Consider the following 25570-nt stretch of genomic DNA (forward strand, 5'->3'; position numbering starts at 1 on the left):
TCAGGCACTCCTCAATTTACTGGAGTGTTCTGTTTGCATTCGTTTTAGGTGTTGCTGCATCTTGCGCTGCCTACAGGCTGGGGGGTCACAGTTCGAGCAGCTGCTGCTGCAGCTACGAACAAGAGTCGAGCAGAGAAGTCTGTCGGAAGTGAGCTGCTGCTACAGCTGAATAGACTGGTTCGGGAATCTGTCAGGGGAAGCTGCTGCCACAACAGACGGGCTGGAAGGCTGGACCGAGCAGAATCTGTCAGGTGAGCTGCTGCCCGGCAGCAGACTGGTTTGAGCGGAGAATCTGCCAGCGGGGTGGTTCGGCAGAGTCTGTCGGCTGCTGCCACAGCGCTGAATGGAACAGTTCGGCGGGAGAATCTGTCAGGATGAGCTGCACCACAGCATACAGACAGATACCAGTTCGAGCAGAGAATCTGTCAGGTGAGCTGCTGCAGCGCAGGTGAATGAAGTGCCGGACTGACGGAAAATCTGTCGGGGAGTGAGCTGCTGCCGCAGCAGACGAGATGGAAGTCTAGTTGAGCTGAAGAAATCTGCAATCGGTGAGTACTGCCACAGCCACTGAACTGAACTCTGGTTCGGCAGTGACTGCTGCTGCAACAGATGAACTCTAGTTCGGCTTGAAGAATCTGTCAGGCCTTTCTGCAATATACAGACGTTCGAGCAGGAGAATCTGTCGAAATGAAGAGCTGCTGCGGAACTCTAGTTTGAGCAGAAGGAGTCTGTCAGAGTGACCTTGCAACATACGAATGAACTCTGGTTCGAGCGAGAAGTCTGTCGGGAAGGAGCTGCTGCCACAGCATTGAATGGGGAACTGGTTCGGCAGTCTGTCAGGTGAGCCTGAATGAATACGGATTTGAAACGGAAAGTCATCAGATAAATCTTTTACATGGTGAATGAAGTCTAGTTTGAGCAGAAATCCTGTCGGAAGTGGCTTTAGCAAATCTGGTCGAGGTGAGCTGCTGCCACAGCAGGCAGATAGAGTCTGGTCCCGGCGGAGAGCGCCACACAGATGAATGGTTCGAGCGGAGAAATCTGTCCGGGTGAGCTGCTGCCGCGACGCTACAGATGTTCGAGCGGAGTCTGTCGGGGCGAGCTGCTTGCCACAGCGCTGAACAGACTCTAGTTCGGCAGAGAGAATCTGTCGGAAGTGAGCTGCTGCTGCAGCTGGATCTCGAATAGTTCGGAGAATCTGTCGGGTGAGCTGCTGCGCTCGTCTGGTTTGAGCTTGTGATAACGGAGTCTTTGTTAAGGATTGTTTACTGGGCTGTTGCGGGAGGCTCCCACGGAAGGTATTGGTGCTGTTGTCGCATCTCTGATCATCTGACCGGCAATCTTGAGCCTAGGCCGCTTAACCAATAGAGGCTTTCAGTCAGGCTGATACCAATAGGGTCAGCTGAAGTCAGAAGATCGGCGTCACATCGCCAGTGAAAACGGCGGTCTCCGGTAGAGGCCTGGACTCGCGGTGTGTTGAATGGCGGCGTTGTCAAAACAAACCATTCATTCAACCGTAAATATTGCGTCTGAATGTAAGTGGCTGTTGTGCCTCAGCACCTCAGGTTCCCAGAGAGAATTGTCCTGGTCTAAACCAACGGCTGGCGATACTTCTCGTGAAATCCAAGCGCGAGTAAATGTGTTAAAGACGACGACAGGCCGTGGCAATAGTGATCGTTGGCAGCGCATTCAGTGGATAGCTGGCGGCCAGGCAGAGATTCAGAGCGAATCACACCACTGTGCACCCAGCTGGACGTACGCGTGGAGCATGTACTCAAATGATTTGAAACCTGAGCTGGCTTTACCGCCTTCAAGTAACCTGAACTATGCGAGCGGGAGGCAAGAAGACTCCGCTTCCCCCTAATGGCACCGGCGAATTCTCTTCACAACTAACAGTTTTCAGCTTTATTTGTCATTAAACAAAGTACGCCAATCTTAGTCAATGACCAACGCCAACGTGCTAGTTGTGATATTTAGTCTGTGTAACCCATGCTAGTTGTTGATAATCTGGTCATATTGGCAATCATGCTGAATTGAGTGATAATCTGGTCATATTAACGGCCCATGCTTACAGACCCGATGATGGTCATATTAGCAACCCATGCTAGTTGATGATAATCTATGCTAGTTGATAATCCTAGTTATATTGGCATCATGCTTGGTGTTAATCTAGTCATATTGGCATCCCGGCTAGTTGATAATCCTGGTCATATTAACGGCCCATGCTTTAGTGTGTCCTAGTCATATTAGCATCCCATGCTGTATTGATAATCTAGTCATATTGGCGGCCCATGCTAGTTGATAGGCCTGGTCATATTGGCATCCCGTAACTCTAGTCATATTAGCATCCCATGCTGGTTGATAATATTGGCATCCCCATGCTGGTATTGATCATCTGAATAATCAATCTCCATGCTAGTTGATGATATAATCCTAGTCATATTAGCATCCCATGCTGGTGATGTCTAGTCATATTGGCATCTGCTGAATTCATATTAGCATAACGTGCTAGTTGATGATAATCGTCATATTAGCATCCATGCAGATTGATAATCCTAGTCATATTAACAGCCCATGCTGTGATAATCTAGTCTGTGCATCCCATGCTGTTTAGTCATATTGGCATCCCCGTAACTTTGGATGATAATCTAGTAATGGCATCCCCTTTATTGTTGATGTCCTAGTCTGTTAATGTCTATTAGCATCCCCATGCTGGCGATTGTTGATCATCTAGTGCATATTGTATCCCATGCTGAATTGATGATAATCAAATCATATTGGCATCCCATGCTGAACCGATGATAATCCTAGTCTGCAGTAATCCCTAGTCATATTAACTCCCATGCTAGTTCGATTGATAATCTAGTCTGTGCTGGCCCATGCTAGTTGTGGTAATCCTAGTCATATTAACTGCTAGTTGTTGATAATCTAGTCATATTAGCATCCCATGTTGAACATTGATCATCTAGTCATATTAGTATCCCATGCTGGTTGATGATCGTCCTAGTCATAACCAGCATCCCATGCTAGTTGATGATCAAGCCTAGTCATGCAACCCATGCTGTGACTCTAAATATTGGCATCCATGCTGATCATCTAGTCTGTTAATCCCATGCTGAGTTGTGATCATCTAGTCATATTGGCATCCCATGCTAGTTGATGTCCTAGTCATGGCATCCCATGCTGAGTAAACTGGTCATATTAGCATCCCATGCTGGTGTTGTGGCTGAGTGCAACGGCCCAGCCTTTGGACCCGATGATAATCCCAAATTGCTTGGCCCATGCTAGTTGATAATCTAGTCATAACCAGCATCCATGCTAGTTGATGATAATCTAGTCTCCCATGCTAGTGATGATAATCTAGTCATATTATCATGCTGAATGACAATCTAGTCATAATAGCATCCCATGCTGAATATAGCATGTGGAAATCTCTTTCTAAATGTCAAACAGACATCATTCATCTCTGCCACCCCACTAGTACATTCGCTCCTGGGAAGCTTTGCTGACAACACCTGTATGAGAGAAATAACGGTATCAGCATTCTAAGATAAACGTTTTGATCTGTTTATCAGTTTCATGTAACCCAGGTGCCTGGTTGTGTAATTTGGGATCTACTGACACAACTGTCCCGGGATCTGACAGAATAGGCCATTTCTTTCTCACACAGCACAGCTGGCTGACTTAATAAAATAGTCATTTTTGCAGAGGTGGCTGGAGTGACGACTATTGTGTGCTGTTAGATACTGTCTTGTTGACGAGTATTCTGCTGTTGAACCGCTATTCTTGTGGCGCATTGCCGTAAAACCTGATCTGACAATAAAGTATTCATTGCTGACCGTGCCAGCAGTATTGCACCCACTGTTGGCTTGTATTCTGCCGGTAGGAATTACTGTGCTGTTAACAGTATTGTGCTGTTAGTTGCTATTGCTGTTGACAGTATTCTGCTTGTTACTGTCTTGTTGACTTTAGTATTGTGCTAGAGTACTGTCTTGTTGACTGAGTATTCTGTAGGTAATTAACTGTTTGGCTAGTGTTATTGCTGATAGTGTTGTGCTGTTCATTACTGGTTGTTGACTGAGTATTCTGCTTGTTAGATACTGTTCTTGTTGACTAAGTATTCTGCTGTTAGATACTGTCTTGTTGTGTAGTGCGGTGTATTGACTAGTGATTTCTGCTGTTAAGTTACTGATAACTGTTAACTAGTGATGACAACTGATTACTGGTCTTGTTGACTAGTGTTGCTGTTAGATTACTGATCTTGTTAGTGATTTGCTGTTAGACCACTGTGCTGACTAGTGATTCTCCTGTTAGATTACTGTGCCTGACCCGGCCTTTATTAGACCTTATTAACGGTGGCTAGCAATTCTGCTGTTCGTCACTGTGCTGTTGACTAGTATTCTCCTGTTAGTTACTGTCTTGTTGGCTAGTATTGTGCTGTTACGTTACTGTCTTGTTGACTAATGGTGTATTCGTTACTGTGCTGACGGCTAATTTGCTGATGGATGCTGTCTTGTTGACTAGTGTTAGTTACTATTCCTTGACTGAGTATTCTGCTGTTCGTTACTGGACAGTACTCAACATCATCAGGGGCTTTCACTAGGTTAACCAGGCCCACGTGAAGGCTGAGGCACTAGGTTTAACCGGAGCCCTGTGGAGGCGGGAGCGCTAAGGACAACCCGGAAACCACAATGAAGAGGCTGAGGAGCACTTGGGGTAACCAGGCCCTGTGAGGGCAGGGAGCATAGGTTTGGCCCAGGCCTGTGAGAACAGGGCACTGTGAAGTGAGAGACACTAGGTGCCAGAGCCTGTGAAGGCTAGGGAACGGCCCTGTGGTAGGGAGCACTAGATTTAACCAGGCCCTGTGGGCAGGGCACTTTAGGTTCAGAGCCCTGTGGGGCTGGGAGCTGAGTTTAACCCGCAATGGCCCAGGGAGCACTGGGACAACCAGAGCCTGTGGAGGCTGAGAGGCACTGGGACTGCCAGAGCCCTGTGGGGCAGGCGCCTGTGGGCCTTCGCATTGATAACCTCACATATTCTGCCCATTTTTACCCTGTATATAGCCTCCACGTGATGTACCCGTACTCTTCTACATTGACTCTGTACAGTACCCCTGTATAGCCTCCACATTGACTTTCTGTACTATTTTTAATATACGTAAACTCTACCCATTACCCCTAACCTCCACGTACAACATTGCCCCGCAATATATAACCTCACGTACCCCTGTATGCCAGCTGTACCCCCTGTATGGCTCTCCACATTGACTCTGTACTGCATGTACCTAATATATAACCTCTCAACTCTGGCTGCATGGCTGCCTGTATATGGCACCTCTGCACAGGCACTTATGTGCTGCCAGCCTCTGCATTGACTCTGTGCCGAAATCGGCCTGTGCCAGCTCACGTGGCCACGACCCTGGCCACCCAGCACGTACACCTGTATAGCACCGTGACTCTGTACCATCACACCAGCCTCCACATTGACCTGTACCATCACCATATAACCTCGACCTGTGCCTCACCCCTGTCACATTGACTTTGTGCGTGCACCCTGCGCCCCAGCCTCCACATTGACTCTGTATGGCCTCACGGTAATACTGTCACCGTAACGCCCTAATATGCCTCCCGTCATGCCTGTATGCAGCCTCACGTGATCTGTGCATGCCTGTATGCGCCTCCACGTCGACTCTGTACCCAAATGCACCTCAGCCTCCTCAGCACTCCTGACTCTCCCGCTGCCCGCTCAATATGCCCTGTATGCCTGTACTCCACCCGACTCTGCCGTACTCCAGCCTCACGTGACTTCTCATGCCGTAACCCTGTATATAACCTCACATATTTCGGCACTGATTACCCTGTATAAGCCTCACGACGCAGCTGCCCAGAAGCGTGCCTGTATCATAGCCCCTCACGTGATACTGTACCGTAACCCCGCAATATGCTAGCCTCCACGTGACAGCTGCGTAATACCCTGTATATAACACTCCGCATTGACTCTGTACCGTATTGCCCTGGCATATAGCCTCCGCATTGACTATTGCCGTATTACCCACAATATATAACCTCCACGTGACTCTGCCCGTGGCTGCCTGTGCTGCCTCACGTGACTCCTGCCATCAGCCTGCCTGTATGGCTTCCCTTCCCCGTGACCTGTGCCGGCTCAATACCTATGTAGCCTCACATTGACTCTGTACCAAATGCCAACACATTGACTCTGCCGTGTGCACATTGACTCTGTACCCGGTACCCACAATGCATTCTGTACAATCAACCTGTATATAACTCACATTGACTCTGTTCTCACATTCTGTACCGTAATACCCTGTATATAGCCTCCGCATTGACTCTGTAAGTAACGCCTGTATAGCTCACGTACTGTGGCTGCTGTATGCCAACGCTCCATGACTCTGTACCGTCAGCCAACCTTCTCAATATCCACGTGTCTTGGATTCCCCTGTATAACCTCCGCATTGACTCTACCCGTAATACCCACAATATATAACATCACGTGACTTTCTGTGCCGCTCAACTACCTATTATATAGCCTCACATTGATTTTATCTAACCTCCACATTGACTCTGTACCGTAATGCCCAATATCACTCTCGTGACTACTGTGCCGGCCACCACAGCCTCACGTGACTGCAATACAATGGCTACCAACATAGCCTTCCACGTGACTCTATTGCCATGTACCTGTATGCTTTACTCACATTGACTCTGTGCCGTAACACCCTAATATACCCCTCACGTGATACCTTATCTTCTGTCTTCTTCCTCCACCTGACTCTGCCGTAATACCCCTGTATGCCAACTCACGTGACCTGCCGTAATACCCTGTATATAACACCTCCACATTGACTCTGTACCGTAATACCTGTATATCCACGTGAAACTCTGTACACCCTGTAGCCCTCCGCATTGACCTGTATATAACCTCCACGTGTGCCCAATATATCACATTGACTTCTGTGCCTAGCCTCACGTGACTCTGTACCTCAACTACCCACGCATCTTCTGTATTGACTCACAGCCACTAGCCTCACGTGATACTGTACGCTGTCACTGCATCTCAACTCACGTGACTCTGTGCAGTAATACCCTATGCCTCACATTGACTGTACCCGGTACATAGCGCTCTGCCTCCGCATTGACTTTCTGTGCAGCTACCCCTGGCATATAACTCTCCACGTGACTGTGCCGTAACTATCTTGGCTACCGTTATTCTTATTATTGTACTGTTTATTATTACTTTTATTTTTAGTCTACTTATTAAATCTTTTCTTGTTCTTGAACTTTCGTTCGGGAGCCTGTAGTTTCGACGATCTACGCTGTTGTATTAGACATGCGCGAATTTGATGGCACTTAACCAAGTGCACTTTACTTTGAACCAGAATATTCCCCATGGTGCGCTGCCTGAACCGGCCAACCCTATTCCGCGCCGGTGCGCGGCTGAACCAGGCTATGCCCTGTTCACCTATATGAATGCGCTACTTTTAGACCGAGTGAACTATTAAATAGTGCTTTGCACTGAACCGAGCCCTATGAGCTGAGAAACCGCTAATCCCTACGGTCTGATGGCAGCAGAGCCAAAAGCGACAACGTGTAAATAAATGATGATAACCCCTCGGCATCGGCTTCAATTCAGTACCTTTCATTCCCATCAGCTTCAATTATAGATATGAGGCAACTCTGCTATATTTACAAAAATAAGGGGCAAAGAGCTACACATTTCATAGCGGCATCAGAAATAAAGACGTCAACCATCTCAAAAGAACACATCCGTCTGCTAATAACCAATAATAATAATAATATAATACTTTTGGCAGGCGGCATCGGCATTCTGCCGTATGATGTCGAACACTTACTCCTGGCATAAAGTAACTCTACCAACTGAGCTACAGAAGGGCGATCTGAAAAGAGCCATTTGCTTTCCCGTATTTGACAACCCTTCATTTATCCTCAATTTCATCTCATTCTTCCTCTTTAAATTCTAGTATGCAACGTAAAATGTAAAAATAATAGCTACAACAAGGCATGGGATTGTGTCTTCGGTATTAAACAGCTCCCATCACTGCAATCTTCGGTTGTGTTTTAATACAAAACTATTCGATTCCATACAGTAAATACAGAATAAACACCAGCAGTAATCAGTAGTCAGAAGTACTGTTTATGTCAGGATAGTAACACCGGCGGTCATCGGAAATGCTGTTCATGTCGAGATAACACCAGCAGTAATCAGTAATCGGAGTACTGTTTATGTCCAGGATATTAACACCAGCGTATCGGCAATCAGGAAATTATGTTATGTCCCAGGATATTAACGCCAGCAGTAATCGGAGTATGATGTCCAGAATAACCAGCAATCGGTACTGTTTGTCCAGGATAATTAACACCAGCGGCAATCAGTAATCAGAGTACTGTTCATGCTGTCCAGGATAATGCACACGGCAGTAATCGGTAATCAGAGTACTGTTTATGTCAGGACAATTAACACCAGCGGTAATCGGTGATCAGAGGTACTGTTGTCTCAGGATCAATCAACGCCAGCGGCGTAATCAGAGTACTGTTCATGTCCAGGATAATCCAACACCGGCGGTAATCAGTAGTCATTCACTGTTTATGTCCAGGATAGTTACCAGCGGCATGTCACGTGATCAAAGTACTGTTTTATGTCCAGGATGATCAGCACCAGCAGTAATCAGAAGTACTGATCTATGTCCAGGATGGTTAACACCAGCGATAATCAGTAATCAGAGAATGCTGTTTATGTCCAGGATAATTAACACCGGCAGCTATGTCCAGGATATTGGCACCGGCGTGATCAGAGTACTGTTTATGTCAGGATAATTAACGCCAGCAGTAATCAGAAGTACTCCGTTCATGTCCAGGATAATTAACACCGGCAGATGACTCATTGATCAGAAGCACTGTTTATGTCCAGGATAATTGGCACCCCAGCAGTAGTCGAGAGTACTGTTCATGTCCAGGATAATTGGCACCCGGCAGTAATCAGCAATCAGAGCGCTGTTTATGTCCAGGATAATTAACACCGGCAGTAGTCAGTAATCAGGTACTGTTCATGCAATCCAGCGCCAGCGTAATCGTAATCACTGACATGTCGGGTAATCAGTGATCAGAGTGCTGTTTATGTCCAGGATAACATCCGAAATGCTGTTATGTCCAGGATAACAAACACCAGCAGTAATCGGCGATCAGTACTGTTCATGCTCCAGGAGAATTGGCACCAGCAGTAATCGGAAGTACTGTTAATGTCAGGATAATTAACACCGGCAGTAATCGGCAATCAGGTACTGTTATCCAGGATAATTAACACCGGCAGTGATCAGGTACTGTTTATGTCCAGGATGACTAACACCGGCAGTCAGTCAGTCAGAGTACTGTTCTGCATGTATCCAGAAAGGCACGGCAATGTGTCTTTGTGCAGGTCAGTGTTGTAACCGCATTCTCTCCAACACAGTTCCAGAGATTTAAGCCACAAACCATCTGCTCTTCAAGCAGTAACAAAATGGATGTACCACACCACAGACCAAGCCCCGTTCGATGATGTTGATAACCATAGAAATAGAATGACTAGAAAGGCGATTACCGCTAAAAGAGTGCGTCATTCATTCCCTGTGTCACGTCATAGCATGTCTTCTGGCTGATCCCAGAAGATTGGGTACCTCGCCAACGCCGCGTCCCAATTGTCTGTCCTTTATCACGGAAGTGTTCGCGCAGTTACGCACGTTTATGCGTTTAAAATGATCGGATGGATGAAAGCCTGCGGCTTTAAGATTATTCGCCATGAGTCCTGCTGCCAGGTACTGCTTTCAAATCTAGGAAGCCAGGGAACTGGGTGCCAAACCGCACAAGGAGCATGAAATGGGTCAGAGGTCGAGCTTCAAAGGTCGGGGTTAGAAGATGTGCTTAAGGTGCTTGGCGCCGTACGTCTTGAGGCCAGGAGGATGAGAGTCCACAACCCAGGATGAAACCGTCTGGAGAGTGTCCAGTCCCTCTGCTTCGGTTTTCTACAGGGCCGCGAACGTGCAGTACAGAGGCGCCTCGGTACAGAAATACATCAACATGTAGATGTCGTACAATATAGAAAACAGGTGAAAAAAACAAACATACTTCCCTAATTGTAGCGACTGTCAATAAGTAGTTACCATATCCCTATTGGAGGAGCTCACTTGTGCAGCACAAGTTGAAGCAGCGTGTGTTTACAGTGCGAGGTGGGACCCTTCCCCTTTGCCTCTAGAAATATTCCTGGATTCTTTGTGGCATGGAAATCTTGTTCGAGGATTGGTATCGAGGGACCTAGCGATGTGCCAGGAAGGCATTCCCACGTGCACCCCACCAGCCTGTGCCTGTTGACCCCAGGCAGAACGAGGACATAGAGTCATCCTCCTGATGCCGTGATCCTGACTCTGCCATCAGCATGACCCGGCAGGAACCGAGGATTTCACTGAACCAGGCCATGTTTTTCCACTCCTGAATTGTCCAGGGTTGGTGATGGCGGTGCCTCACTGGAGCCGGAGTCTTCTCGTTATGACTGGAGTGGAACCCGGTGTAGTCGTACTGCTGTCTTTTCCCTTATCCATGACGAGGATCAGAAGTGCTGACCCGGAGAAGCTGTTCTGCACACCGCGGCTGTGCTGCGCCGTTGTTCTCCTGTTTGGCCAGCCTGTACAGCCTGAGCCCATTCTCGCTTCAGCCTCTGCGTCAACAGCAGATGTTTTCGCCCACAAGCCTGCCGCTGACTGGAGGCCTTGTTTGTTTGTAACTATGGGACAATGAGTGGGGCGGTGTCACACTTCCTAGGAAGGAACGTCCAGAATGCACAAGGGAAAGAGAGGCTATTTATGGAGCCTAATGGCTGGTCTGATATACCACTGCCACCTCACGATTGGGCAGTGGGTGATGCGTGGCGAGTGGGCAGAGATCCCGCAGTGTCTCACCTGGAGTCATAATCTCGGCCACTGGTAGCCGGTCCACATATGACTGGCTGCTCTGTCTTCAGCTCACCTACCTGGTCTGATAAGACAAGGCACACAACATTATGCATACGACCAAAACACACATTCGTCTGACCGACACACATTGATCTGACAAAACTACACATTAGATGAGACAAGACACACATTAGATAAGGCAAACACACACAACGTGGGTACGACCAAAACACAGCGACACTAGATAAGACCAAGGCACACAACATTAGACTGCGACCAAAACACACACACATTAGATACGACAAGACACACATTAGATACGACAAAACACACATTAGACAAGACAAAGCACACATTACGATAAGACAATAGCACACGTTAGCTAAGACAAAACACACAACATTGAATGAGACAAGCACACAACATTAGATGAGACAAATAGCACTGGCATTGGATAAGACAAAACACACAGCGCTAGATAGGACAAAACACACGGCGCTAGATAAGACAGAACACGCAACATTAGATATGGGCAAAAACACACGACGTTAGATAAGACAAAACACACAACGTTAGATAAGACAAAACACACAACGTTGGATGAACAAAACACAACGTGAGTTGGGACAAAACACACACAACATTAGATACGACCAAACACGCATTAGTTGAGACAAAACACACTGGCATTGTGAAATGCGACCAAAACACACATTAGACAAAGACAAAACACACAGCATTAGACAAGACAAAACACACAACATTAGATAAGACCAAGCACACAGCAGATAAGACAAAACACACAGCGACCAGATGCGACCAAGACACACACATTAGATGAGACAAGGCACACGGCATTAAGATGACGACAAACACACACTAGATAAGACAAAACACACGCGGTAGATACGAACAAGACACACATTGAGATGAGACAAAACACACAACATTAGATAAGACAAAGCACACAACGACCAGGCCGACAAAACACACGGCGATTAGACACGGCCAAAACACACAACGTTAGATACGGCCAAAACACAGCATTGAAATACGACCAAAACTTACACTGGCATTAGATGCGGCCAAAACACACGGCGTGGAGATGCGACGAAACGCGCGACATTAGATGCGGCCAAAACGCACAGCATTAGGTAAGACAAACACACAAGCATTAGATAAGACAAACACACTGGCGACCAGACAAGACAAGACACACAACGTTAGACAAGACAAACACACAACGTTAGACTACGCACACACACACAGACACAGACAGTGAGAGGGCCCGGAGAGTCTGAGTACCACAACGCTATAAAGAGCCTGTTTGGGTGGGTTACCAGCAGGTGGCTGGTTGGCACAGTTTCTAGCTCCAGCAGTGCAATACCTGGCTAAATATACCGCAGCTAAGGGCTGTTCTTAGCAACGGCGCAGCTGTAGTGCCTGGCCCGGCCCAGCGTAGTATATTGACCGCGCCTACAGACCACAAAGAGTGCCTTCTTGCTATTATAAACTGGTTACCAACATAATGAAGTATACAAAAATAAATCTCGATTGTCAATACCCGCGTGTTATACAGGAATACCGAATATATACGCTGTCGGCTCAACTCTAGCGAGTCAGGTACTCGAGAACCACCCGGTTCATAAAGAAGTATAACATTCTATTGGCGTTGCAATAATTTTTGACAATAATTTCAATTGAAAAAACTGTAAAAGTGTCTCTGACTATTACTGTGGCTCCTTCAAATCAGTCCAGTCAATTTTAAAAATGATCTTGGCAGCTTCTTTTCACAACCTTTGGTTGTAGAAGGGGTACAGTCGGTCTTCCTGTAGCATTTGATGTGTGAAGTGACTCAACAATAACAGAAATCGCCTGCGCTCCACCGCCGGAATGCCCTGGGAGCGAGCTGTCGGGGTGATGGTTTCCATGGTGATCTCTCACTTTGCGGACGCTGCCAAAGGGCAGTCCTCTCTGTGATGAGGGCGTTTCCGGTCGCCGGAAAAGGTCTTGTACGGTGGCCCCAGGAGTGGACCACACACTGACTCATAGGACAGACCTTAAACTGGCACAGACACAGAACTCTTTATCAAGCCCAACTCTAGGAGGTTAGCAAGCAGGGTTCTCCAGCCTTGAGTCCCCTCCCCCTCAAACCACGGTCCCTCCCCCCTCCAAACACGGTCCCTTCCCCCTCAGGCCATGGTCTCCATCCGCCCGCCAAACACGGTCCCTTCCCCCTCAGGCTCACGGTCCCGTCCCGCCCATAACCTGACCCTTCTGGCCCAGGGAGACTGCCATTGTTGATTGTTAATACCTAAGAAATCTAGAACAAAGAGACAGGGCAGCTTCGCAAAACAACAAGATTGGTGGAAATAATATATGCATTAGTGGGAGGTGTTATCCATCAGGAATGTCTGGCACAGACACAATGGATTGCAAAGGGGTTTGTGATGGTAATGCCCCCATTGTGGCTTGGGTTGTGGAGGGAGTAGTAGATGACGCTAGGGAGCAGGAGGGGTAGTAGAGCCCCTGGGGCAGGAGGGGGCAGTAGATCCCTATAGGGAGGGCAGGATGGGGCAGTAGGGCCTAGGGGGAGGAGGGGACAGGCAGGAACCCTACTGGGGGAGCAGGAGGGCAGTGACACCTAGGCACCAGGATGGGGCAGTAGAACCCTAGGGGAGGAGGGGGCAGTAAGGAGCCCCCTAGGGAAGGGAGCAGGAGGGCGGTGAGGCCCCCTGGGGACCAGGAGGGCAGTAGAACCCAGGGGACGGGAGGGGGACAGTCAGGGCCCTAGAGGAGCAGAGGAGGCAGTGGGAGCCCCAGGGAGCAGGAGGGGCAGTGGGGCCCCAGGTGGCGGGAGGGGATGGTAGAACCCTAGAGAGGAGCAGGGAGGGGGCAGTGAGGCCCCGGGGGACACAGAGGCAGGAGGCGGGGGAGGAAGTGGGGCTAGAGAGGCTGGGATGAGTGGGGCCCCGGGTGGAGGGAGGATAGAACCGGAGACAGAGGCTGGGGGTGGAATCCCCTAAGGAACTATCTAAGGGAGCGGGAGGAGACAGTGGAGACGTCGGGGAGGGAGGGAACGGTCCCAGTGGGGGTGGGAGGGCGACCCGTGAGGCCACAGGCAGGAGAGGCATTGAGAACGTAAACCCCTAAACGATGAACGGAGGAGAACGTGGGGCCCACAGGGAGCGGGAGTGGCGGGGAGGAGACGTGCTAGAGGAGGAGGGGTGGTAATGGGTCTGGGCGCGTCGCAAATGGAACCTATTTCAAACAATGCACTATGACGGGAGCCGGGTGAACGCCCCGTCTCTCCCATCAGGCTCTCAGATGAAAGGAGGAAAGAGCAGAGCCAAAGCACTAATTCTCCCGTCCCAGTGATAGAGAACATGCAACATGAAAAGGGTCTATAACATCTTCAGATCTGTTTTGGGGTCAAAGCTTGAGGAGCTCCTCCAGCACCTCGGATTCCAGTGAGCCGCCTGCAGGGAGGCGAAACTTTGCTTGGCAGGGCGGGAACAGGGGCGGTATGCAAGGGATAGATGCGTTAGAAGGAGGGGTAGGAGATGAGGAAATGTTGGACGGGCAAGGAGACATGGCTAGGTCGAATGAGTCCCCTGACAGCCAAGTGATGATTAAGGCTCAGCCATGTGCTCCTTGTCAATAACAACATTAAAGACATATTATAGAAGCTGTGAGGAGGAGGGTTTATTCTCCATGTCATGAACCGTTTTCCAGAACTTCTTGGGGTGAGACCCACAGAGAGAGAACTGCTCCTTAAAGTAACTACCTTTGACCTTCCGGATAGCCTGAGTGGACTTATTTCTCATTTGCCTGAACGAGGCTGAGCCTTTCACCAAATGCAGTTCTTGAGGTGGAGTAACTCTGCAAGATCACAGTCGAACCAGGGGCTGAACCTGTTTTTAATTATCTTTTTTTTTTAAATGTGGGCGTGTTTGTTAACAATACCACTGAAAATATAAAAAAAGAAGGTCCAAGTGTCTTCGACAGAGGGAATCAAGCTGATTCTATACCATTTTACAGAGGCCGGGTCATGAAGGAAGGCTTGCTCATTAAAGTTTTTTAGCAAGTGTCTATGACAAATCAGGACAGGTCGTCCCACTGAGCAGCCATTACGACCGCAGCTGCTTTCCAATCTTTGGGAATCTCAGACGACACGAAAGAGAGGTTGAACAGGTTAGTAATAGGGGTGGCAACAATTTCGGCAGATAATTTTAGAAAGAAAGGGTCCAGATTGTCTAGCCCGGCTGATTTGTAGGGGTCCAGATTTTGCAGCTCTTTCAGAACATCAGCTGTCTGGATTTGGGAGAAGGAGAAATGGGGAAGGTTTGGGCGAGTTGCTGTGGGGAGCGCAGGGCTGTTGACCGGGGTAGGGGTAGCCAGGTGGAAAGCATGGCCAGCCGTAGAAACATGCTTATTGAAATTCTCAATTATGGTGGATTTATCAGTGGTGACAGTGTTTCCTATCTTCAGTGCAGTGGGCAGCTGGGAGGAGGTGTTCTTATTCTCCATGGACTTTACAGTGTCCCAGAGAGGTAGAGGCCTAAGAGAGGTAGAGGCCTAAGAGAGGTGGAGGCCTAAGGGAGGTAGAGGCCTAAGGGAGGTAGAGGCCTAAGGGAGGTAGAGGCCTAAGGGAGGTAGAGAGCATGCGAGAGACTTACCAGATCATTCATGTTAGCGGTGCTAGCAGGGTGAATATCCTCCAGAAACTCCAACAGGTAGAATGTATACCTGTCCATTAGATGGACCCCGATAGCCAGGTCTGGCTGGTGCTGGAAGAACAATACATGGTGTTTCATACATAGGAACTCTTATCAAATCTAACGTAATTGAGAAAGCCCTTTTTACATCAGCAGATTATACAGAAACCCAGCCTAAAACCCCAAACAGCAAGCAGCGCAGGTGTAGAAGCACGGTGGCTAGGAAAAACTCCCTAGAAAGGCCAAAAACTAGGAAGAAACCTAGAGAGGAACCAGGCTCTGAGGGGTGGCCAGTCCTCTTCTGGGTGTACTGGTTAGACCAGAGGTACCAGGCTATGAGGGGTGGCCAGTCCTCTTCTGGCTGTGCCAGGTAGAGAGGAACCAGGCTCTGAGGGGTGGCCAGTCCTCTTCTGACTGTGCCGGGTGGAGATTATAACAGAGTACATGGCCATTAAGGCCAGATCGTTCTTCAAGATGTCCAAACGTTCCATGATAATCACAGTGGTTTTATGGAGGGAGGATTGTTTTCACACTTTACTTTACAGAGGACAACACGGAGCTACTACCATGTCGACAACACCTTAGAGGACAACACGGAGCTACTACCATGTCGACAACACACACGGAGCTACTACCATGTCGACGCCACCTTAGAGGACAACACGGAGCTACTACCATGTCGACAACACGGGCTACTAACATGTCGACAACACAGGAGCTACTAACATGTACCATGTCGACACACACGGAGCTACTACCATGACGACAACACGGAGAGCTACTACCATGACGACAACACGGAGCTACTACCATGGACAACACGGAGCTACTACCATGTCAACAACACGGAGCTACTACCATGTCAACAACATCTTAGAGGACAACACGGAGCTACTACCATGTCAACAACATCTTAGAGGACAACACGGAGCTACTACCATGTCAACCAATGTCGAGAGGACAACACGGAGCTACTACCATGTCGACAACACGAGGCTACTATCATGTCGACAACACCATAGAGGACAACACGGAGCTACTACCATGTCAACACCATAGAGGACAACACGGAGCTACTACCATGTCGACAACACCATAGAGGACAACACGGAGCTACTACCATGTCGACAACACGGAGCTACTAACATGTCGACACCATAGACAACACGGACAACACGGAGCTACTACCATGTCGACAACTACCATGACAACACGAGCAATGGACAACACCATCGAGGACAACACGAGCTACTACCATGTCGACAACACGGGCTACTAACATGTCGACAACACCTACTACCATGTCGGACAACACGGAGCTACTACCATGTCAACAACACGGAGCTACTACCATGTCGACATCACGGACGGAGCTACTACCATGTCGACAACACGGAGCTACTACCATGTCGACAACACGGAGCTACTACCATGTCACCATCGACAACACGGAGCTACTACCATGTCAACAACAGGAGCTACTATCATGTCAACTACTAACACAGAGGACAACACGGAGCTACTACCATGTCGACAACAGGAGCTACTACCATGTCGACAACACGGAGGACAACACGGAGCTACCATGTCAACAACACGGCTACTACCATGCTACTACCATGCCGACAACACGGAGCTACTACCATGTCGACAACACGGAGCTACTACCATGTCGACAACACGGAGCTACTATAATGTCAACAACACGGAGCTACTACCATGTCAACAACACGGAGCTACTATCATGTCAACAACACAGAGGACAACACGGAGCTACTACCATGTCAACAACACCATAGAGGACAACACGGAGCTACTACCATGTCGACAACACCATAGAGGACAACACGGAGCTACTACCATGTCGACAACACCATCGAGGACAACACGGAGCTACTACCATGTCGACAACACCATAGAGGACAACATGGAGCTACTACCATGTCGACAACACCATCGAGGACAACACGGAGCTACTACCATGTCAACACCACCATAGAGGACAACACGGAGGTACTACCATGTCGACAACACCATAGAGGATAACACGGAGCTACTACCATGTCAACACCATAGAGGACAACATGGAGCTACTACCATGTCAACACCATAGAGGACAACATGGAGCTACTACCATGTCAACACCATAGAGGACAACATGGAGCTACTACCATGTCAACACCATAGAGGACAACATGGAGCTACTACCATGTCAACACCATAGAGGACAACACGGAGCTACTACCATGTCAACACCATAGAGGACAACATGGAGCTACTACCATGTCAACACCATAGAGGACAACACGGAGCTACTACCATGTCAACACCATAGAGGACAACAAGGAGCTACTACCATGTCAACACCATAGAGGACAACACGGAGCTACTACCATGTCAACACCATAGAGGACAACATGGAGCTACTACCATGTCAACAACACCATAGATACTACCATGTCGACAACACGGAGCTACTACCATGTCAACACCTACTAGAGGACAACATGGAGCTACTACCATGTCAACAACACGGAGCTACTACCATGTCGACAACATGGAGCTACTACCATGTCAACACCATAGAGGACAACATGGAGCTACTACCATGTCGAACAACACATAGAGGACAACACGGAGCTACTACCATGTCAACAACCATAGAGGACAACACGGAGCTACTACCATGTCAACAACATGGAGCTACTACCATGTCAACACCACAACACGGAGCTACTACCATGTCAACAACACAGGACAACAAGGAGCTACTACCATGTCAACAACACCATAGAGGACAACACGGAGCTACTATGTGTCAACACCATAGAGGGACAACATGGAGCTACTACCATGTCACACCATAGAGGATAACACCACCATAGAGGATAACATGGGAGCTACTACCATGTCACAACACCATAGAGGATAACATGGAGCTACTACCATGTCGACAACACCATAGAGGACAACATGGAGCTACTACCATGTCAAACACCATAGAGGACAACATGGAGCTACTACCATGTCAACACACCATAGAGGACAACATGGAGCTACTACCATGTCACCTTAGATAGAGGACAACACGGAGCTACTACCATGTCGACAACACCATAGAGGACAACATGGAGCTACTACCATGTCACACCACCCAGAGGACAACATGGAGCTACTACCATGTCAACACCACGGAGCTACTACCATGTCAACACCATAGAGGACAACATGGAGCTACTACCATGTCAACACCATAGAGGACAACATGGAGCTACTACCATGTCAACACCATAGAGGACAACATGGAGCTACACAACCATATCAACAACACCTTCGAGATCAACACAGAGCTACAACCACATCAACACCATCTTACTTCTTACTTCTTGACTGGAGGCCAGGTGTGTGTGTTCTGGTTACTTACCGACAGGGAGTCCTCTCCTACTTGACTGGAGGCCAGGGCCATGAGGTTAGGAGAGTAAAATCTCTCATACATGGAGGCTCCCTGACACGTATCAATGATGAACAGCAGCTCATTGTACCTGAGAACACAGACAGACACAGACACGTATAATATATTTAAAAAATAAATTGTCTCTATACTCTATAAACAAAAATGAAATGTCTTATGATGCGACAAAGCTTAGTATTTGGTCCCATAATTCCTAGCAGACGCTGATGACATCCAGCTTGTGACGCTACAAACTTGTTGGATGCATTTGCTGTGTGTTTTGGTTGTGTTTCAGATTATTTTGTGCCCAATAGAAATTAAATGGTTAATAATATATTGTATAATTTGAGTCACTTTTATTGTAAATAAGAATAAAATATGTTTCTGACCACTACATTAATGTGGATGCTACCATGATTACGGATAGTCCTGAAGGAATCGTGAATAATGAATAAGAATGTTACAGAGGCATAAATATCAAACCCCCAAGACATGCTAACTTCCCCTGTTATTGTAATGGTGAGAGGTTAGCATGTCTTGGGGATACGATATAAAATGCTAACTTCCCCTGCTATTGTAATGGTGAGAGGTTAGCATGTCTTGGGGATACGATATAAAATGCTAACTTCCCCTGTTATTGTAATGGTGAGAGGTTAGCATGTCTTGGGGATACGATATAAAATGCTAACTTCCCCTGTTATTGTAATGGTGAGAGGTTAGCATGTCTTGAGGGTACGATATAAAATGCTAACTTCCCCTGTTATTGTAATGGTGAGAGGTTAGCATGTCTTGGGGGTACGATATAAAATGCTAACTTCCCCTGTTATTGTAATGGTGAGAGGTTAGCATGTCTTGGGGATACGATATAAAATGCTAACTTCCCCTGTTATTGTAATGGTGAGAGGTTAGCATCTCTTGGGGATACGATATAAAATGCTAACTTCCACTGTTATTGTAATGGTGAGAGGTTAGCATGTTTTGGGGGTATGATATAAAATGCTAACCTCCACTGTTATTGTAATGAGAGGTTAGCATGTCTTGGGGGTACGATATAAAATGCTAACTTCCCCTGTTATTGTAATGGTGAGAGGTTAGCGTAACTTCTTCTGTTATTGTAATGCTGAGAGGTTAGCATGTCTTAGTTAGCATACACTTTTCAAGATTCATTCATGATTATCCATAATTAGTATTTAGCTTCACTGTCCAAATAAATACAGTGCATTTGTAAAGTATTCATACCCTTTGACTTCCTCATTTTGTTACATTAAAAGCCTTACACCCTGACTATACCACTCGCGTCACCTGAGGTGGAGAAGTCAGTTCTATCAGTGACGCAGATCGCGAAGCAAGTTCTGCCTCTCCCATCTCCTCATGGGTTTATAGGAGCAGATACCCACGTTCCATCTCCTCATAGGTTTATAGGAGCAGATACCCACATTCCATCTCCTCATAGGTTTATAGGAGCAGATACCCACGTTCCATCTCCTCATAGGTTTATAGGAGCAGATACCCACGTTCCATCTCCTAATTGGTTATACCCACATGGCTGATTGAAAGACTAACTGCGTTGTCGGTCGTCGTGGTAATACTATGAAAGTTTAGTAGCCAATCACCATATAAGTTCAAAGATGAAAAATCCTGGAAGGAGGAGAGATGACTAGAAACGATTCGGTTGGCCGTTTTACGTGTGGATTAATTGTCGGGAGTAGAGGACCTTGTGCATTTCAGGTAAAAATAACAACTCAATGTTTATATCCCAGGACAAATTAGCGATCAACAGCAAGCTAACTAAATAGGACAAATTAGCTAGCCATAAATGTTTAATGCTTCTCGACCTGTCCCCAAATGAATGTAATTGGTTCAGAGTTTGTTTTGATATTTTAACCTGGATGTCGTGATCGCGTTTGTTGTCGGGGGACAAAATACATGCCAGTTTGGATTCTGTGTTATTCTAAAAAAAATGTATGTATCCTCATGAAATCTACACACAATACCCCATAATGACACAACAGTTTTTTTTTTAAATTTGCAAATGCATAATTCTAAAAAAAAAAAACATAAGTAATTCAGACCCTTTACTCAGTATTTTGTTCAAGCACCTTTAGTAATTACAGCCTTGAGTCTTCTTGGGGATGACGCTACAAGCTTGGCACACCTGTATTTGGGGAGTTTCTCCCATTCTTCTCTGCAGATCTTCTCAAGCTCTGTCAGGTTGTATGGGGAGGGTTTCTGCACAGCTATTATTATTTTTTTTAATACATTTTTTTAAACTCCTTTTCTCCCCAATTTCGTATTATCCAATTGTTAGTAGTTACTATCTTGTCTCATCGCTACAACTCCCGTACGGGCTCGGGAGAGACAAAGGTTGAAAGCCATGCGTCCTCCGATACACAACCCAACCAAGCCGCACAGCTTCTTAACACAGCGCGCCTCCAACCCGGAAGCCAGCCGCACCAATGTGTCGGAGGAAACACCTGGCACCTGGCTACCTTGGTTAGTGCGCACTGTTGGAAGGTGAACCTTCTGAGGTCTGAGGTCCTGAGCAGGTTTTCGTCAAGTATCTCTCTGTACTTTGCTCCAATCATCTTTCCCTCGATCCTGACTAGTCTCCCAGTCCCTACCACTGAAAAATATCCCCACAGCATGATACTGCCACCACCATGCTTCACCGTAGGGATGGTGCCAGTATTCCTCCAGATGTGACGCTTGGCATTCAGGCCAAAGAGTTCAATCTTGGTTTCATTAGACCAGAGAATCTTGTTTCTCATGGTCTGAGAGTCCTTTAGGTGCCTTTTGGCAAACTCCAAGCGGGCTGTCATGTGCCTTTTACTGAAGAGTGGCTTCAGTCTGTCCACTCTACCATAAAGGTCTGATTGGTGGAGGGCTGCAGTGATGGTTGTCCTTCTGGAAGGTTCTCGCACCTCCACAGAGGAACTCTGGAGCTCTGTCAGAGTGACCATTGGGTTCTTTGTCACCTCCCTGACCAAGGCCCTTCTCCCCCGATTGCTCAGCTTGGCCAGCTCTAAGAAGAGTCTTGGTGGTTCCAAACTTCTTCCATTTAAGAATGATGGAGACCACTGTGTTCTTGGGGACCTTAAACGTTGCAGACATTTGTTGGTACCCTTCCCCAGATCTGTGCCTCGACACAATCCTGTCTCGGAGGTCTACGGACAATTCCTTCGGCCTCACGACTTGGTTTTTGCTCTGACATGCACCTGTCAACTGTGGTACCTTACATAGACAGGTGTGAGCCTTTCCAAATCATGTCCAAACAATTGAATTTACCACAGCTGGACTCCAATCAAGTTGTAGAAACATCTCAAGGATGATCAATGGAAACTGTTGAGTCTCACAGCAAAGGGTCTGAATACTTATGTAAATAAGGTATTTGTTCTTAATATATTTGCAAACATGTCTAAAAACCTTTTTTCTCTGTCATTATGGGGTATTGTGATGTCATTATGGGGTATTGTGATGTCATGGGGGTATTGTGATGTCATCGTGGGGTATTGTGATGTCATGTCATTGTGATGTCATCGTGGGGTATTGTGATGTCATCGTGGGGTATTGTGATGTCATCATTGTGATGTCATCGTGGGGTATTGTGATGTCATCGTGGGGTATTGTGATGTCATCGTGGGGTATTGTGATGTCATCGTGGGGTTGTGATGTCATCATGGGGTATTGTGATGTCATCATGGGGGTATTGTGATGTCATCATGGGGTGATTCATCATGGGTATTGATGTCATCATGGGGGTAGATTGATACATGTTTAATCAATTTTAGAATAAGGATGTAACGTAACAAAACGTGGAAAAAGTCATAATAGTTTAAAACGTTTACAAGAAGGAGGATTTCCAATAATCCCGTTAACATGGACACATCTGAAATCAGGCTACACGATGGAACTTAAAGAAAATGTAGAAAATCACCAATCAACATCCTACCACATTGACCCTGTTGTTTTTGAGAAGCCTATTGGATTCTGAGTTTAGACTCACGTTTGTGAAAACTATTTCCAAGATGAATATTTTCAGTTTTTTTCCAAACTCACTTCAGTCAGGCATAAGAGGGATTTTAGGTGGCTATCCGCAGATCAAACACACCGCTGGAATGCCGAGTAAGGTGTCGACATGTCCTAATGCAGGTGTCGACATGCCTAATGCAGGTGTCGACATGTCCTAATGAAGGTGTCGACATGTCCCTAATGCAGGTGTCGACATGTCCTAATGCAGGTGTCGACATGCCTAATGAAGGTGTCGACATGTCCTAATGCAGGTGTCGACATGTCCTAATGCAGGTGTCGACATGTCCTAATGCAGGTGTCGACATGTCCTAATGCAGGTGTCGACATGTCCTAATGCAGGTGTCGACATGTCCTAATGCAGGTGTCGACATGCCCTAATGCAGGTGTCGACATGCCCTAATGCAGGTGTCGACATGTCCTAATGCAGGTGTCGACATGTCCTAATGCAGGTGTCGACATGCCCTAATGCAGGTGTCGACATGCCCTAATGCAGGTGTCGACATGTCCCTAATGCAGGTGTCGACATGTCCTAATGAAGGTGTCGACATGTCCTAATGAAGGTGTCGACATGTCCTAATGAAGGTGTCGACATGTCCTAATGCAGGTGTCGACATGTCCTAATGCAGGTGTCGACATGTCCTAATGCAGGTGTCGACATGTCCTAATGCAGGTGTCGACATGTCCTAATGAAGGTGTCGACATGTCCTAATGAAGGTGTCGACATGTCCTAATGCAGGTGTCGACATGTCCTAATGCAGGTGTCGACATGTCCTAATGAAGGTGTCGACATGTCCCTAATGAAGGTGTCGACATGCCCTAATGAAGGTGTCGACATGCCCTAATGCAGGTGTCGACATGCCCTAATGCAGGTGTCGACATGCCCTAATGCAGGTGTCGACATGCCCTAATGCAGGTGTCGACATGCCTAATGCAGGTGTCGACATGCCCTAATGCAGGTGTCGACATGTCCTAATGCAGGTGTCGACATGTCCTAATGCAGGTGTCGACATGCCTAATGCAGGTGTCGACATGCCCTAATGCAGGTGTCGACATGTCCTAATGCAGGTGTCGACATGCCCTAATGCAGGTGTCGACATGCCCTAATGCAGGTGTCGACATGCCCTAATGCAGGTGTCGACATGCCCTAATGCAGGTGTCGACATGCCCTAATGAAGGTGTCGACATGCCCTAATGAAGGTGTCGACATGCCTAATGCAGGTGTCGACATGTCCTAATGAAGGTGTCGACATGCCCTAATGCAGGTGTCGACATGCCCTAATGCAGGTGTCGACATGCCTAATGGGTGTCGACATGCCCTAATGCAGGTGTCGACATGTCCTAATGAAGGTGTCGACATGCCCTAATGCAGGTGTCGACATGCCCTAATGCAGGTGTCGACATGCCCTAATGCAGGTGTCGACATGTCCTAATGAAGGTGTCGACATGTCCTAATGAAGGTGTCGACATGTCCTAATGAAGGTGTCGACATGTCCTAATGACGGTGACGACATGTCCTAATGACGGTGACGACATGTCCTAATGGAGGTGTTGACATGTCCTAATGAAGGTGTCGACATGTCCTAATGAAGGTGTCGACATGTCCTAATGAAGGTGTCGACATGTCCTAATGAAGGTGTCGACATGTCCTAATGAAGGTGTCGACATGTCCTAATGACGGTGATGACATGTCCTAATGAAGGTGTCGACATGTCCTAATGGAGGTGTTGACATGTCCTAATGCAGCATTTTTACATTGAGAACTACTTGTCCCCGTCCTTTATCCCTGAAGTGTGTGGCGTCTTCGTGTGGGCTGCGGTGTGTGTTAAACCTCTAATGAAAGCACCGCGGGCAGAAGGGGACAAAGTCACGGTGATGCTGTGTAATGTGAATGTGTGTAATCAGGGCATTATCCAGACTGTAATCAGGGCATTAGTCAGACTGTAATCAGGGCATTAGTCAGACTGTAATCAGGGCATTAGTCAGATTGTAATCAGGGCATTAGTCAGACTGTAATGAGTGAATGTGTATAATCAGGGCATTAGTCAGACTGTAATCAGGGCATTAGTCAGACTGTAATCAGGGCATTAGTCAGACTGTAATCAGGGCATTAGTCAGACTGTAATCAGGGCATTAGTCAGACTGTAATCAGGGCATTAGTCAGACTGTAATCAGGGCATTAGTCAGACTGTAATCAGGGCATTAGTCAGACTGTAATGAGTGAATGTGTATAATCAGGGCATTAGTCAGACTGTAATCAGGGCATTAGTCAGACTGTAATCAGGGCATTAGTCAGACTGTAATCAGGGCATTAGTCAGACTGTAATCAGGGCATTAGTCAGACTGTAATCAGGGCATTAGTCAGACTGTAATCAGGGCATTAGTCAGACTGTAATCAGGGCATTAGTCAGACTGTAA

The 25570-nt window shown here is 47.3% G+C and overlaps 1 protein-coding gene across 1 annotated transcript in view; it reads right to left on the reverse strand.

Moving 5' to 3' along the window:
- Window positions 1–247: 247 nt before the first annotated feature.
- pigk (phosphatidylinositol glycan anchor biosynthesis, class K) overlaps window positions 248–25570 on the reverse strand; it is a 35430-nt gene continuing 10107 nt past the window's right edge. The window contains 5 exon segments of the mRNA XM_052477382.1: window positions 248–379; window positions 12902–12919; window positions 12921–13022; window positions 15637–15747; window positions 19100–19217. Of these exon segments, the coding sequence (XP_052333342.1) occupies window positions 248–379; window positions 12902–12919; window positions 12921–13022; window positions 15637–15747; window positions 19100–19217 (481 nt within the window).

This window comes from Oncorhynchus keta, chromosome 23 (genome assembly GCF_023373465.1).
Source record: "Oncorhynchus keta strain PuntledgeMale-10-30-2019 chromosome 23, Oket_V2, whole genome shotgun sequence".
Taxonomy (NCBI): Eukaryota; Metazoa; Chordata; class Actinopteri; order Salmoniformes; family Salmonidae; genus Oncorhynchus; species Oncorhynchus keta.